This window comes from Chelonia mydas, chromosome 1 (genome assembly GCF_015237465.2).
Source record: "Chelonia mydas isolate rCheMyd1 chromosome 1, rCheMyd1.pri.v2, whole genome shotgun sequence".
Taxonomy (NCBI): domain Eukaryota; kingdom Metazoa; phylum Chordata; order Testudines; family Cheloniidae; genus Chelonia; species Chelonia mydas.
The window spans coordinates 117,133,639-117,151,174 of NC_057849.1; the positions used below are offsets into that span (position 1 = coordinate 117,133,639).

The 17,536-nt window shown below is 41.3% G+C and overlaps 1 protein-coding gene across 1 annotated transcript in view; it reads right to left on the reverse strand.

Moving 5' to 3' along the window:
- EIF5B (eukaryotic translation initiation factor 5B) overlaps positions 1 to 15,732 on the reverse strand; it is a 71,490-nt gene extending 55,758 nt beyond the window's left edge. The window contains exon 1 of the mRNA XM_037898391.1: positions 15,546 to 15,732. Within this exon, the coding sequence (XP_037754319.1) occupies positions 15,546 to 15,580 (35 nt within the window). The 5' untranslated portion in view covers positions 15,581 to 15,732. The remainder of the gene's footprint in view (positions 1 to 15,545) is intronic.
- Positions 15,733 to 17,536: the final 1,804 nt, after the last annotated feature.

A 17,536-nucleotide genomic window follows, 5' to 3' on the forward strand; every position in this document is an offset into this window, starting at 1 on the left:
TTAAAACCTCCTAAAGCGTCTCATGCCCTCCAGAATACATTCCGTGAACCCTTGGATGCCCCCCAGTTTGAGAATTTCTGACATAGTATGCTTTCCTTCAACATATGTCCATAGGTTCATCCTTACTCAAAATCAGAAGTCACAGGAAGAAAAGGCCCTTTAAATCATATAGCCCATCTTTCTGCCAGTGCCACACAGTTCCCTATACCATATTCTACAGTGTTTTGCTCAGTCTAATTTTGGGAGTCCCAATCACAGAGGTTTCCAACACTTCGAGAATTATTCCCACTAACAATTCATACAGTCATGAATTTTTTTCTTGATACATGTCTTAAACTTGCCTCCTAATTCAATCCCATTACCTCTTGTGCCACTCTAAATAGTTCCTCTAAATTCTGTGTACCTTTCCGTAACCATACAAATTTAGCTCTTCTGGTCTTTCAACTCCACCCCTCCAGCCGCAATAATTATTTTTGTTCATTTCTTCTATTGACAAGTTTGAGGGAGACCTTTCTAAAAAGTATCACGTCCAGAAATGAATGTTGTATGTGCAGTTACTCCAGAGCCTCAGAGAGAGGAAATACTATTACCTTAATTTCCTGATCCATGACCTGAAGCATTTGGGTATTCAACTCAAGACTCCCTTAGCTTACCATTCTCTCTTTTTGGCAGTGTATTACTTTGCAAGTTCATGTCTAATCTGCTACTCATGCCTCTTCTAGCCGTCAGAATCTTTACCTGAAGAGGCAGAATTTGCCATCAGTACCACATACATCTCCCTCACATATCGGTTCCAAATGCAACCATCTCACAATTACATTCTGAAATGTCTCCCTGCTATTTGATGGATTCATGAATACAGCTGAAATCTAATCCACAAAGTGTCTGACTCTCTATATCTAAAGAAATATCACAAAAGAATATGCACTTCTTTGAAATTCAGATTTTCCAAGACAGCAGCAAATGTCTGAATTAATAATTGCCAAGTATTACTATTGCTAAGCTAAATCATTTAAAAAAACAAAAACAGTAAAACCCATCAAATTATGAGATTTTAAAAATACAGTATGAGTCCTTTTTGTTTGCCACTGGGTTTTTCAGCCAAGTTTTCAGGCTTTTCTAAGAAATCATGAGGACATTAAGACAATGAAAAAAACTAACTATATAAAGATAGATTTTAAGTGATTATAAGTAGCAGGCGTAGAGATCAACGTTGGTTACTTAAGAAAATAAAATGTGCAGCCCGAGTTCTACAAACGAAACAGGATTTGAATCAAGCAGTGTCTCACCCTGACAGACAGTATAGTTCCTCAATACACATGGTAGGACCCTTTTTCCAGCCTGGGACCCCCTTCCCCCGTTCAAAGTCTTTGTCTTCCAGATGTTTCTCCAGGTGTTGAGTTGAGGGGGAGGGGGAGAAGAGAGACCAAGTGATGATGTCACTTCCCGTCTTATATTTTCTTCCAGCTTGCTGGAAAGATCTTTTGCTGTGACATGGGGATGAGGCAAGTAGCGTTGGAACAGGGGGGCCAAGGCCCTCCCACTTTTTGCTGGCCATAAGGACAAGTAATGAGGGGCAGGAACTCAGGGAGGAGGGGTGGCGTGAGGGCGGAGCTACAGTTCAGGCACCTGCTGGACCTCCCACACACACTTTTAGGGAGCTTCTAACACTCCTGGATCAGGCAGTCCCCATTGCTCAAGTCTCCATATACGTGCTCTCACTGTGAAGTTTCTGGGATGGCCGTTGAGAGAGTGGATTCCCTGTAATGGGCCATCAGCACATCTGGCTGGTCCTTTGCTGGACAGAAAGGTTGACTGTGGGCGTCTCCCAACCTCACTACATATTTCAATAACAAACACTGCAAAACTTCATACCTTCACATACAGTGATAGCACATACAATCCAACTGGATATTAATGTTGAACAGATCAAGACTTTCAAAATGATACCTCACAATGCATACTTTGTACAAAACTATCATAATTATATGACAGTGGTGAACATGGGGATCCCAGGGTGCTACCTGAGGTACAGAGTGGCACAGTGGTATTAAATTTATACAGAGAAACAGAAGTAGTGCTGGCTGATTGAAATAGGTCTGACAGAGAACCTTTCTGACAGAGAGTAAAAGACGGGAGCACAGAAAATACAGAAAGGGCTCCCAATCTTTCCTTTCATATGAGCCCACACTCAACCAGTTGACGCATCCCAGAATTCTTTGAGACAGTTGTCTAAAGAGGCGTAATAAGAAATGACTATTGTTTCTCACTTGGTATTTTTGACAGGGGAAGTGAGCCTGGCCCTCCAGACATTTGCTCGCAACCTTCTTGGGAACTGCAATCTGTAAATTTAGAACTTCTGTGCTAGTCCATGAATTTATCTTTACTATGCCTTCACGGTTTGGCTACACCAGCGATGGCCAACCTGTGGCTCCGGAGCCACATGCAGCTCTTCAGAAGTTAACATGCGGCTCTTTGTTTAGGTACTGACTCTGGCGCTGGAGCTACAGGCACCAACTTTCCAATGTGCCGGGAGGTGCTCACTGCTCAATCCCCGGCTCTGCCACAGGTCCTGGCCCCACTCCACCCCTTCCTACTCCCTCCCCTGAGCCTGCTGTGCCCTCGCTCTTCCTGTCTCCTCTCTCCCCCAGAGCCTCCTGCATGCAACAAAACAGCTGATCGGGAGATGTGGGGAGGGAAGGGGAGGTGCTGATCAACGGTGCTTCCGGTGGGTGGGAGGCGCTGGTAGCGGGGGTGTGGGGGCTGCTGACCTATTACTGTGGCTCTTTGGCAATGTACATTGGTAAATTCTGGCTCCTTCTCAGGCTCAGGTTGAGCTGGGCTATACATAGGGAAATTAAAGACCTCAAACTTAAGAAACAAATTCAGTTTTGGAAAAAATTAACCTCTTAACTATTCAAGATTCCCTTCCTTCCCAAAATTGTTGTGAGCTTCTAGGAAATTCAGTAGCTTTCAGACTGAAAAGGAATTGAGAAAGTATGCTGAAGACTCCTGCAATAATACTTTTGCTCCTTTAGCATAAACGCTATTATGCATATTTTAAATCAGCATTGCTCTTAAATTCAATCAAGTTACAGTATGTTAAAATTAAAACACAACCTTTATTCTCTCTCTCTCTCACACACACACACACACGCATGCGCTTTCTTTAGGCAAACTGTTCAGCGAATGAGGTAATTCCCCACTCTTCATTAAGGGCCTAATCCTGAAAGGAACAGAGAATGCTCAGTTCCCCACACAGGATCCTCAGGTCTTTACATTATTAGGCCATATACTTCTCTGTGCTAACTTGTGATCATCATCAGATGCAAAGCTAGGATGTCTAGAGTGGAGACATCAATTCAGTTATAAACCAATGCTCTATGATGTACTCTTTGATACGCTAAGTATCACAAATGCTCAAAATTTAAGCTATCCACGACTGGAATCTTCTTGAACTCCTTACAGTCTGAGCCAAAAAAACCAAAACACAATACAAAGACATTACATAAAAAACCCAAGGGAAGTGGGAAACTATAAAGCCCAGCATTACTGCAGATGGGATACTTTATGTACTTCCATATTTTAAAGTGTTTGAATTACTTACAATTTTAATTAAATCTGAACTTCCAGGCTTTTGAAAGGGTTGTCTGTTTGGAGTTTATTGATTACAAAAACATAGTAGTTAAAATTTCGACCCTTAACCATACACAAGTTTGAAATGTTTGGTAATTTCTTTAGGATTTAGTAAAAATTTAACACTGGACCAGGGAAAGAAGAAGATTGAGGGGGGTACAGTCTCCTTTCTCCTGGCAGCTTCCGACGATCCCATACATCTCCTAAGGTTCACTGGAGGAGAATCTATCTACTGCTGACCTCAGGGAGGTGCACATGGGCAAGCACATCAGTTCCTACTGAACTTTATTAGACAGCCCCCAGACTGCACCCCCTGCCAGTCTCATGGGTCTCCAACCCCCCTGTGGACCTCCCTTTATAAGCCCTAGGAGCGTCAAAGCCCATCAATTCCAGCCACCACAACAAGCCTTGGGAGACATTTTGGGAGCCTCTTGGACCCTCCCCTCAAACCCTATAGCCTCTGAATACATATTATGGCCCCTCCTTCCTCTCCATCACCCAAATTCCTACACAGCTTAGAGGACTCTGCAGTCTTATATACGACAGTAAGCTTGTTTGTTTCTAAAACCTCCTAAGGCTCATAGAAAGAAAAGGAGTACTTGTGGCACCTTAGAAACTAACAAATTTATTTGAGCATAAATAAATAAATAAGTTGGTTAGTCTCTAAGGTGGCACAAGTAGTCTTTCTTTTTGCGAATACAGACTAACACGGCTGTTACTCTGAAACCTAAGGCTCATAGGATCACCCTCCAGCGAGCCTCTTAAAACTCATAGTAGGTGGTGGGCCCCCATTCAAACTACAGTTTACATGATGGGCTGCCCAGAAAACAGTAAGCTTTAAGAGGCTCACAGAGGACTTACCGTTCCTCCAGATCTCAGGAAGTTCAAAGAAAATAAAGGAGAGTAAAGCCTCAGAGCCATCACACACAAACATTCCCCAACTAGGCCTCACTTCCTACCTGACTTGGAGAGCGCACAGGTGCAGAAGCACAGATGTGAGGACAAAAAGAGGAGTTTTGGTGGGACACAAAAAAACAGGGAACATTTACTTCTCCCCCACCCAGGCTCTGCACAGGAAACTTAGCAATGGAACCCCTTTCCCCGCTGGCTTCTTCTAATTCCCAGCTCTGGTTTTGGTGCTGAGAATGAACCAGAGTTCTCTCATTCCCCAATCCTGATGTTATTTAAAGTGTTAACTTTTCGTCTGGACACTTAGCCTACCACTTTTCAAAGTATTTACTGGATTCAGGCAAATGGATTTTTTTTTGCCAGGGCAAAACTCAGACACAAAGAAAAAACTCAGTTACACAAAGTAAACTATGAAGCAGCTACTATTACCTCACAATCAGCTTGCAAAGATTTAATGTTATATCTTAGTTAGAAAATCATTTTTGTTTGTTGTTAGTATACTCTGAAATAAAAATAGCAAATTGTTAGTCCAGTTAGCTTCAAAAAGCTAAGTGATATAATTTTCAAAGGCTTCCTGCTCAAAACTCCCACTTAGTATAATGTATTAAAATAGAAACTGCAACACAAAATGTTCCAAAGTTATGTATGTTGTTATAGCCATTTACTGAAGTGTCACGTGTTTATTAATTTCCCCAAAACCTTGCATACAGGAATCAAAGCATTACTCACCAGTCTGGAAAGTATTTCAAGTTGAAAAGTAAGTAAAGATACAGCACCTATCTCTGCTCAACCAGCTATAGAAGAGCTATCCAAAATTTCTTCTACTTATAAGACTCCAAGCAGTTGCAAGCTATTGAGTCAGAAAAGAGGAAAATCCCTAGTGATAAGCATGTGACCTGAGGAAACCTATCCCAGCGGCTTGTCTTGTTAGGGAGGGCAGGAGATAAATTGGTTTAAAAATTAAGTATTAGTATGAACTTAGTTCCACAAAACAACAAAAAAAAAAAGCATACTTCATGAGAAAATTCCTTTTCTGATGCAACGTCTTGCAACAACTGGAATCTTGAAGTTCCATGTTAAAGTCATTAAGAAACCACAGTTCATCACAATTCAGATTCATGAAATCCATAAATGATGTTCAAGCATATTTATCTCAATCTTTTTTCAATAAGATTCTATATAATATTTTGGCTGCAGACACAAAATGACAGCACTGCAGCACTTTGTTGATGTTTGGAAGGCCGTATCTTTGTAAAAGCTAGAAAGTTTGGGGGAAGGAGGTTGTTTTGTGTTTTAACTAGAAGTCTAGGATTCTGCAGAGGTTGGTAGGTATAGAATTCCACTAGGAAAAGCAAAGTTTAAGCCTTTGTTAAAACAAGATGTACACTTATAAGTCAAAAGTGACAAGGTAAAAAGCAAAACATGTTTTCCTAGCCCAAAATGTTGTGAAATAATTTCACACTCATCTCTCTCTCTCTCTTTTTAAGCCAATTGAAATTAAATATTTTTGGATGTTATTGTACATTTTCAAATATATTTATTTCAATTGCAACACAGAATACAAAGTGTAGAGTGTTCATTTTATATTATTTTTATTACAAATATTTGCACTGTAAAAATGATAAAAAACTATTTTTCAATTCATCTCATACAATACCGAAATGCAATCTCTTTATCATGAAAGTGCAACTAACAAATATAGGGGTTTTTAATGTAACTGCACTCAAAAACAAAACAATGTAAAACTTCAGAGCCTACACGTCCACTCAGTCCTACTTCTTGTTCAGCCAATCGCTATAACAAACACTTGTTTACTTTTTCCAGGAGATAACGCTGCCCGCTTCTTGTTTACAATGTCACCTGATAGTGAGAACAGATGTTCTCATGGCACTGTTGTAGCCAGCGTCGCCAGATATTTATGTGCCAGATGCGTTAAAGACTCATATGTCCCTTCCTGCTCCAACCACCATTCCAGAGGACATGCTTCCACGCTGATGACTTCTCATTAAAAAAAAAATACATTAAATTTGTGACTGAACTTCTTGGGAGAGAATTGTATGTACCCTTCTCTGTTTTGTAGGCTCTAAAGTTGTACATTGTTTTGTTTCTGAATGCAGTTTTTTTTGTACATAATTCTATATTTGTAAGTTCAACTTTCATAAGGAGATTGTATTACAGTACTTGTATGAGGTGAATTATAAAATATTCTCTTAAAGAAAAGGAGGACTTGTAGCACCTCAGAGACTAAAATTTATTTGATCATAAGCTTTCGTGAGCTACAGCTCACTTCATCTTGTTTTTTATAGCACATTTGTAATAAAATATAAAGTGAGCACAGTACACTGTGTTCTGTGTTGCAATTAAAATCAATATATTTGAAAATGTAGAAAACATCTAAAAATATTTAAATAAATGGTATTTTATTATTGTTTAACAGTGCAATTAATTATGATTCCTAAACCTGAAGACTGAAGCTCAGATTATGTAACAGACATGTTGGACAGATTTGTTCCCTTAGTCAGCAAGTATTAAACAGAAAAAAGAAAAAGCTATTCAGCCATGCATGAACTGAGCAACTGGAGCGGTGGGATTTATAAGTAGCATATGGAAGAAGGGCCAAGTTCTCCTCAGTTAAATCAGTTCAGCTCCATTAAAGTTAATTAATGGAAATATACCACAGTAACGTACTTTTTCAAATCCAGCATCCCAAGACAGGGATACAATTCCAATTTCTACATCGATAAGCAGAGTCAACAGGAAACATGATCTATCATCCACTGAAACTGAAGCAAAGGCTTACAAGGTAACAAAGACGCATAGGTTCAAGATGACAAGTGTTTTCTGCATCAACCAGCCATTCACCAAGAGTCTGGGAAATACAAACATGACCACTGAGGTGTGCCTTTTGCTTTAAAGGTGCTCCAGGTAACAAGCTATACATTTGACTACAGCCAAAATGAACAGTTCTTGCTCAAAGGACTTTCCAGTTAAAAAAAAAAAAAAAAAAAAAAAAAAGCTCACCATGTAAAATGACAGGAACTTTACAAAGCCTTCCAGTTTTTAAAACTAGAAGAGTACAATAAACCAACAGAACAAGAAACTTGCATCACTACAACATAATACACTCACCGCTCATGTTTCTAAAAGGAAGTGTTTATGAGATTGAAACTGACATAATATCATGAGAGTTGCTTCAGCAAAATTAGTTACACCAGCACTGCTCCAAGTGAATTAAAGGGACACCAGCAACTTAGGTCACTTCTATTTTTTTGGACCTGCCATTTTACCGTTAATATCCCAATGACTACAAATGAAAGTTTTCCAGGAATACTCAGAAAGAGGAAAAACAATGTACTTCATGCATTTGACTTCACCATTTTCCTGAATAGTAAGTGTCCCTCATTTGTTTGTGGGGGTCTTTACACCCAAAACAGGGAAGAGAAAAGCATTTAAAAACTGTAAACTGATTGAAAGACTACTGAAATTGACAGGAGTGCATGTATTACCTGAGACTAATTTTAGCTCTTTAAAACTGACGAGATTTCAAGTTGATGGTATCTCCTCAAGGAAGTAACCATAGAATAACTAATTTACTGATGCACAGCATATGAAAGCTTTTGCCCATAAGAAGTTTGAAATTAATCAAACTTTTTAGAGTGTGCAGATTGCACACCAATTTCTTGTTTCATACCATCTTTAAGTGGGGCTTTAAGGGGAAAAATGCCTGTGTTATGTGACTAAATGGGACTTACTAGCTAGCTCTGGAATGCCATTCAAGACATTCAGATGTTGTCCTTGGTCCAAGTCTCTTTCTACTCAGATAGACAAGGGCTAGAAACACTAAGGAAGCAATACTTTGCTTCCAGAGTAAGAAAGCTATTTTCAACACTAATGCAGCCCCTTCCTGCAACATTAAATGTAATCTGAAAAAATTTGGCTGTTATATACCCACACACAGAATGTAAACATCGCCTAGGTGGTCTTTTCCTTCTTATTTCTCATATTAGAAATCCAGGTCTTTTTCATTCAGTTTATCCTGGAAAACCGTGGTTGACAGAAGTAGTAAAACCTGTCAACCAACTAACTAGGAAGTAAAACCTGATTGAGAAAGGATGAACATTTTGTTCAAGCTCTTTAAAAAGGTATTTCATTTGTGCCCAGACTCATTTGACAAACATTTAACAGCTGGAAGAATAGGTCTAGCTACCACACCAATACTTCTATCCCTTCAGTTTAAGGCTCAGAGAGTGCCTAATCGTCTGTGGATCATATAAGCAAAACTGATGAAAAAAATGAGTTAAGAACTTGTATTCGAGCATTGTGGGTTTTCTTGGTTTTTTTTAAAAGCAGGAACTCTTTCTGTGACACATCCTACGACAAAGATGCACAAGCCTCCCCCTCTCCCCAACACTTTCACATATCACATTTAAAAGTATGATGGTGCAAAAGTTCTAGCCAGACAAAGTTAAAAATGAAACCACTGACAGAAAAACTAGATACCAAGCTACAACAATGCAAACTCTCCTTTTAACAGTTACAGTGGACAGAGGATAGAGCTGCGAAAGCATCTGACTGCATGTTAGGAATGTTAACAATAAGGCTTCATTTGTTGCAAGCAGGGTGAACATAAACCAATGTTTATTTTTTTTAAATGGAGTTTATTTCAAATAATATCTTAAAATATTTAAATAAATATGCTGAATCCATGAGTCCCTATCAAAAACTGAGTTAAAGGCAGCTTTTCTATATAAAGAATCGGGGGGAAACATCTAACTTTTCAGGTTAAGATTTAGAAATGTAGCATAATAGGTCACATGACATATTAAGGGCTTGTTTTGTTTAACAAAAATGCATTTTAAATGGTGGTTGGTATGTTTAATTAAATTCCAGTTACCATCTCAATGCAGCTGGGTACAAATCATGACCAAACACGTTAAATTATTAGTAAATAAGCAACAGTCACCATTTTCTAACACACTTAAAGTGTACAATTATTTAATAAGAATCTGAAAATATTAAGTGATATAATTGCTTAAAATGTATATAGTCATAGCGTACCCACCTAGGTAGCAAAAATATCTAAAACCTAAATTTACAATCTATTTAGTTGTAAATCAAGATGTTTTAATATTTATTATATCAACCAATAAGAATGCACTTGTCTTTAGAAAATAACTGAAGTATAAAAGGGAAAAGTTGATTAATACTGAAGATTTAAGTCACTCCACCCAGACTGCAAGCCTATTCATTTTGGTTCACAATTTTCAGGAATGTTCTGAAGACTAGAGGAATAGTGTTTCCATTCTCTGCTGCCATGCCATGTACCGTTTCCACAACTGTGACAATGAGTAATTAAACTGTTTATAAAGCCTACCTATCATAGAATATCAGGGTTGGAAGGGACCTCAGGAGGTCATCTAGTCCAACCCCCGGCTCAAAGCAAGGCCAATCCTCAATTAAATCATCCCAGCCAGGGATTTGTCAAGCCTGACCTTGAAAACTTCTAAGGAAGGAAAGATTCCACCACCTCCCCAGGTAACCTATTCCAATGCTTCACCACCCTCCTAGGGAAAAAGTTTTTCCTAATATCCAACCTAAACCTCCCCCACAGCAACTTAAGACCACTACTCCTCGTTCTGTCATCTGGTACCACAGAGATCAGTCTAGATCCATCCTCTTTGGAACCCCCTTTTTCAGGTAGTTGAAAGCAGCTATCAAATCCCCCCCCCCCCATTCTTCTCTTCTGCAGACTAAACAATGCCAGTTCCCTCAGCCTCTCCTCATAACTCATGTGTTCCAGTCCCCTAATCATTTTTGTTGCCCTCCGCTGGACTCTCTCCAGTTTTTCCACATCCTTCTTGTAGTGTGGGGCCCAAAATTGGACACAGTACTCCAGATGAGGCCTCACCAATGTCAAGCAGAGGGGAAAGATCACGTCCCTCGATGTGCTGGCAATGCCCCTACTTATACATCCCAAAATGCCATTGGCCTTCTTGGCAACAAGGGCACACTGTTGACTCATATCCAGCTTCTCGTCCACTGTAACCCCTAGGTCCTTTTCTGCAGAACTGCTGCCTAGCCATTCGGTCCCTAGTCTGTAGCGGTGCATGGGATTCTTCCGTCCTAAGTGCAGGACTCTGCACTTGTCCTTGTTGAACCTCATCACATTTCTTTTGGCCCAACCCTTTAATTTGTCTAGGGCCCTCTGTATCCTAACCCTACCCTCTAACGTATCTACCTCTCCTCCCAGTTTAGTGTAGCCTGCAAACTTGCTGAGGGTGCAATCCACACCATCCTCCAGATCATTTATGAAGATATTGAACAAAACCGGCCCCAAGACCGACCCTTGGGGCACTCCACTTGATACCGGCTGCCAGCTAGACATGGAGCCATTGATCACTACCCATTGAGCCCGACAATCTAGCCAGCTTTCTATCCACCTTATAGTCCATTCATCCAGCCCATACTTCTTTAATTTGCTGGCAAGAATACTGTGGGAGTCCGTGTCAAAAGCTTTGCTAAAGTCAAGGCACAACACGTCCACCGCTTTCCCCTTCCACTTCTTGGAAGCTTCTTTTTTATGTTCAAGATCAGCAAGGATTTCACTGTTAAGCCAAGCTGGTCGCCTGCCATATTTACTATTCTTTCTACACATCGGTACACCCCAGGTAACACACAGGAACAGATAAGATTTAAACTGAAAGAGAAACCCCACTACTTAAGTTATTCTATAAATAAAAGCAATCCAGCTATTAGTACAAATATCTGAAGACCAATCATAGTAGCCAGGCACAGACACTAGTCTTTCCAATCCACAGATGGCACTGTTATTTCTTTAAAGGGATCCACCAAACCACCCACAAAGGTAATTTTTATGTCACTAGGAAAGAAAAATGATTCATTTACAGCAAAGGTAGCCCTGTTCACCTCAGACTGTGTCAATAACCCTTATGAACAAAGCCTATTAATAGCACAATTAATCTCTACTTTAGAGTTCTGTACTGGCAGGAACCACTAATATCAAAGCGCCTCCCACATTAGATTTCCAAAAGCAAAGTGTTCAGCAGACTTTAGGGAGCCTTCAGCTCTTCTCCCTGCTTCAGTTATAAGAAGCTCTGCTTGGGGTATGGGGTATTATTTTGCGGGGAAAAGATGGATGGGTCAGTTGTTGGAAATATCATATTGGTAACAGAGAGTTTACTAACTAAAAGGAAAGACTTGCAGCAGAATCTAAAGGTGATAGTATGCTTCAAATTATTATAAACTTCTCAGTGTTTTTTCTGCTGCATCAGAAAGACTGACACCAAAAAAAGAAGCACAAGAGGAAAAACTAGTTAGTACATGACACTAGCAATTTAACTTGCAGAAAACCAAGCAATACACAGAACTATCTTAATTTATCTAGTGTTCATTCTTGGCTGCAGAATCATCCGTTTGGCACTTATGACTTCTAAAGCAATATGCATGAATGATCACAGGAGTATGCCTATGCAACAGACTGCAATGCCAAAGGGTACCAAAATATGAGTGAGAATAAATACAGCCAAAGATTAAATACTTGGAAGTAAAAAGAACTGGTAAGGAAGGAAGGAACATAAGAAAGAGACTTACAAGGAGAAAAAGATAGAAAATATGGAAGGCCCAGAACACCTGAGGGAGAGAATGAGAACCAAGATGGGAAACGGGTTTGTAACATAATACCACGTGCCTATATGGAAGTCTGCAGCAACAGCGTGTGGTGTGAATTCAAAGCAAAATGGCAAGAGCCCTATATTTTCCCACAACCACCTCTCTCCCCACTCAAACTTTCCATGCAAGAAAATCCTGCACAATAGGTTCACACCTGTGCTGCTAGAGTTCTATCCCATAGCCAAGGCCCTCTGTATCCTACAACCAGCTGGAACTAAATTCTGCATCGAGGCATTTCTGTTGCACTCTCATGCAGGAGACTGAAAATTTTTTACATTTTTAAAGAAATTGAGTTCTCTTATTGAAAGAGTATCAGTACAACACAACCACTAAAACTTCAGGAAGTCACTAGTTAAGGCAGCCTCCACATGCCTTAACACCCAAATATCATATCTGAACGCACTCACTCTTCACCCGAAAAACTCCACTGATCACAGTGCATACAAAGTTCTTTTACGTCAATCTTAACTCCAACCAAACTGGATAAATATATTCTCTATAGACATATTCACAGAAAAAAATACCTATAATCAGCTATTTGTATCTGGAAGTACGGTGCTCAGAATTAAGATTTATGCATAAGTGTGATGCAGAGAAATTTGATGTATTCACTGGTTATATGGTAGAAGTAAATCTATATAGAAAATCAGTGTTGAAAAGAATGTTTACGAGAGATGTGGGCAAATTGGAGAGAATCCAGAGAAGAGCAATACAAGATGGAAAGTTTAAAAAAACTGGACATGTTTAGTCTTGAGAAAAAGAGGACTGATGGGGGACCTGATGACCTCTTCAAATATGTTAAGAGCTGTTCTAAAGACGATGATGATCAATTGTTCTCTGAAGGTAGGACAAGTAGTAATGGGCTTAATCTACAGCAAAGGAGATTTAGGTTAGATATTAGGAAAAACTTGCTAACGATAAAGGATAAACACTGGAATAGCCTTCCAAGGAAGATTGTGGAATGCCCATGACTGAAGGTTCTCAAGAGCTGCCTCGACAAAACACCTGGCAGGGATGGTCTAGATTTACTTGGTACTGCCTCAGTGCAGTGGACTGGTCTTGAAGACATCTCAAGATCCCTTCCAGCCCTACATTTCTATGATTCTATTATTGTTATCCACATGAATAACTTAATTTTGATATTACTATCCTTTCTAGGTCTTCTTGCAGAGTTCCAATGCTCCCATTCTTCACATAGCTGTCCTCTTCTGCAACAACCCTGCACAGAGCCTTCCTCAAGCTTCCCTCCCTACTGACTTAGCCTTGTTCCTCCCACTGAATTCGGCTCCTGAGATGCAGTAACCAGCATGCTCCCCTAACACACACGTATTGCTGTCTGCTGCACTAAGAAGTCACAGCAGTAGCACCAAGCCCCACTTCTTTCCCTGCCTCCACAGTCCCAACCAACCTCTATTCCATCTCAAAGCCCCATCTTACTCCCATTCCCCCAATACCCCTACCCAGCCTGCCTCCCCAGTATGTTTTTGCTGAGCACAGCTGGTGAGTCAGGTTGCTGACAAGAGATACTACAAAGCAGCATATACGGTGCTTCCCACTCTTCCATGGTGAGCAACAGCTACACTAAATATATTTTCATTAAAAGCCAACTCCCTACCCAGAAGGAGAAGGCAGATTATAAACTGTTTTAGAGACAAGGATAGAAAGCCTTAAATCACTAACATTCTTCACAGCATTTATGTTACAGCATACGTTTTTACTAATAAATGCTTAAAAGTAGAGGAAGAAATCCAGTAAAATTCAGAGTTTTTTTTAAAATGACTAGCAATTTACAGCTGATTTCATTCAAAAACAGATCATACATCAAAGGCATCTGAACCTAGGAATGAGATACATAACACGGCTGTATCTCAACGTCTATTTTGAGGTCAAGTAAAGGAGAGCATGTTGAAGAATCAGCTACAGCAAAATGAAAAAAACACATGCGTGCTCATGTATTTTTATTTCCTTTTGGTTTGTACTATGAAAGAAAATACTTGTTTATCTCCTGTCAGCACTAATTACGCAGGGCCTATGATCAATTAAAGTAAAATTAGGTCTTGGTTTTGCTAAGGAGTATAAGAAATATACCTATTCTTGATGAAAGGTATAAAGCGTGCTGCACACAACAGTGATCTTTCTGGTAAATTTAACAGCTTTCATGGGAGTCTATTCCTTCACCAAAAAGATGTTGACTGGCATGCAGCATTCAAGAAGGCATGAACAAGGCAGACAGTCAGAGGATCCTCAGGACCCTAATATTTTGTGACCATGGAATCATCTGTCACGTGTGGAAGTGTTCTGTATGGAGCCAGCAATATAATTTAGAACATCTTTAAGGTTTAAAATTGAAGCAAAAAGTGACTTTCAACACAGCTGAAGTCTGTGCTTGCACAATGTCATCCAGCCATTCATTCTAGCTAACAGCGTAAAATACAGATGTTTAGAAATAGGACTACGGTTGAGAAAAGATCATTAAAAAATTAACATGATTATCTCTTCACCAACCACTTAAGCACTTTGAAGTGACAAAAATCCTCCTTTCCCACCTTTATAACTACAGTCTAACTTCTACTTTACTGGAGTATATTCAACACCTCAATAGTTTTGATAAACTCAAACAGCCTTTCACCTATAGACATTTCTTCCCACTCCGTGCTACAAACTCCAAGGCAGGTAACGTTTCAGCTAAACATCCCAAGCGTTTGTGGGATCTGATACAGCATATATTGGAACATATTTATCCCAATATATCCAGATGACCAGTGAAGCTTTGGGGATGCAGCATGCGAGTGTTGATCTCTCCACAGATTTTCATTTCCAATTTGGCTCCAGTGCTCTGCTCCGCTTACAGACAAGGCTCATGGATTTGGGAGGCAGACGTCCCTCCCAGAATAAAACCAGGGGGGAAAAGACAACACCCACACGCGTTTGGGCTGACACGCCAGCATTGGTTACTCACAACGCCCAGCTGCCCCGGGAAGGAACTAGCAGGGGGCGGCAGCACCTGGAAGGCAGCGCCAGCTACACAGTCCTGGGACGGTCGCCCCCGCTACTCCCCCCAGCTACGGAGACCAAGACACCGCGTCCGCGGGTCTGTGCGCGGTGGGAGAGGGCTGGTGTCCGAGGGGCGCGGAGCTGCCGCGACTCGCCCCCGCCTGCGCTCGCTGCCCGCGGCAGCCGGGGTCCCCCGAACAGCGGGCCGGGAAGGGGGGGGGTATCCCCGGCCCCGCAGCCGGACCCTGAGGGTGGGAGGGCCCCGCGCTGTCACTCCCCGGCCCCGAGCCCGCTCCGGGGAGGACTTGGCCCGCTACCTGTCCTCGCTCTTGTTCTTCTGCTTCTTGCCCATGGCGGCGCTGACGGGGCCGCCTGGTCACCGCTCGCCTCCGTCCGCGTCCGCCTCAGCAGGGTCCGGCCGGCCACATCCACACGCACCGGGGTGCATATGGTGAGAGGCCGCAGTGCGCACGCGCTTTCACCTCGGGACCCAGCGTGAGGGCTGCCTGCGGAGAGGGCGCGAGACAAGGGCGCAGGAGGGACCCGCCGGCGCTGAGCCAGGCGCTCACTGCTGCCGCTGGCGCCCCCTCTGGCTGGAGGGCGAACAGCGGCAACAGGCGACACCCTCTCCTCTCACTGCCAGGCCAGCCCCAGACTCGCCCCCTTTACTGCCCACTGCTGCCCAGCCCTAGGCTCGCCCCCTTACTGCACCCAGCTGTCAAGTGCCAGGGGAGGAAATTTCCCACCCACTCTCTCCTCGGGCATGGGGATGGGCGCTGTACACAACAGAAAACAAGGAATGCTCTAATTCACTGGTTTCAGAGTGATAGTCATGTTAGTCTGTATCAGCAAAAAGAATGAGGAGTACTTGTGGCACCTTAGAGACTAACAAATTTATCTGAGCATAAGCTTTCGTGGGCTAAAACCCACTTCATCGGATGCATGCAGTGGAAAATACAGTAGGAAGATGTATATATATATATATTATATACACACAGAGAACATGAAAAAATGGATGTTGCCATACACACTATAATGAGAGTAATCAAATAAGCATGGAGAAATAGTTTTACTTTATGTAATGACCCATCCACTCCCAGTCTTTATTCAAGCCTAATTTAATGGTGTCCAGTTTGCAAATTAATTCCGATTCAGCAGTCTCTCGTTGGAGTCTGATATATGCCATCATGTGCCAGCAATGCCCTTCTGCCATGTACATTAGCCAAACAGGACAGTCTCTATGTAAAAGAATAAATGGACACAAATCAGACGTCAAGAATTATAACATTCAAAAACCAATCGGAGAACACTTCAATCTCCCTGGTCACTCGATTACAGACCTAAAAGTCACAATATTACAACAACAAAACTTCAAAACCAGACTCCAACGAGAGACTGCTGAATTGGAATTAATTTGCAAACTGGACACCATTAAATTAGGCTTGAATAAAGATTGGGAGTGGATGGGTCATTACACAAAGTAAAACTATTTCCCCATGCTTATTTCCACCCCCTCCCCACTGTTACTCTTACCTTCTTGTCAACTGTTGGAAATGGGCCATCCTGATTATCACTACAAAAGGTTTTTTTCTCCTGCTGATAATAGCTCACCTTAATTGATCACTCTCATTATAGTGTGTATGGCAACACCCATTTTTTCATGTTCTCTGTGTGTATATATATATATCTTCCTACTGTATTTTCCACTGCATGCATCCGATGAAGTGGGTTTTAGCCCACGAAAGCTTATGCTCAAATAAATTTGTTAGTCTCTAAGGTGCCACAAGTACTCCTCGTTCTAATTCACTGGTGTGGCCCAGTGAACAGAACAAGGTCAGACTATGGGATTCACAGACCTGCCACCTGACTTGGGTAAATTGTTTTCCCTCACTGCACCTCACCTCCCCCTCTGTAAAACAAGCACAACAGCAGCATCCTACATCCCAGGGATATTGAAAGAATTCATATTTGTAAAGCACTTTGAGATTACTGGACAGCCAACAGCAAGTGCCAAATCTTCTTCTTAGGTACCTACAGTGTGTGCAGGGCCAATATAAACAATGAAGAAGACACAGCCCATAAAGCTTCTCTAAATCCAGACACAGAACACACAGAGCAGACGTTTATCATACATTTGAGAGAGGTTTTGGGGGTGTTTTTGAATCATCACTGAAAAGTTTTTGGAGAGAAGCACGTTTTAAAAGGATAGTCAACCGGATGATCAGACAATGAAAAAATAAGTATTACAAATAGTTTCAGGTGCTATGCCTGTCCCCAAGATTTCCTATCAATTTTTGTGGTGTTACAA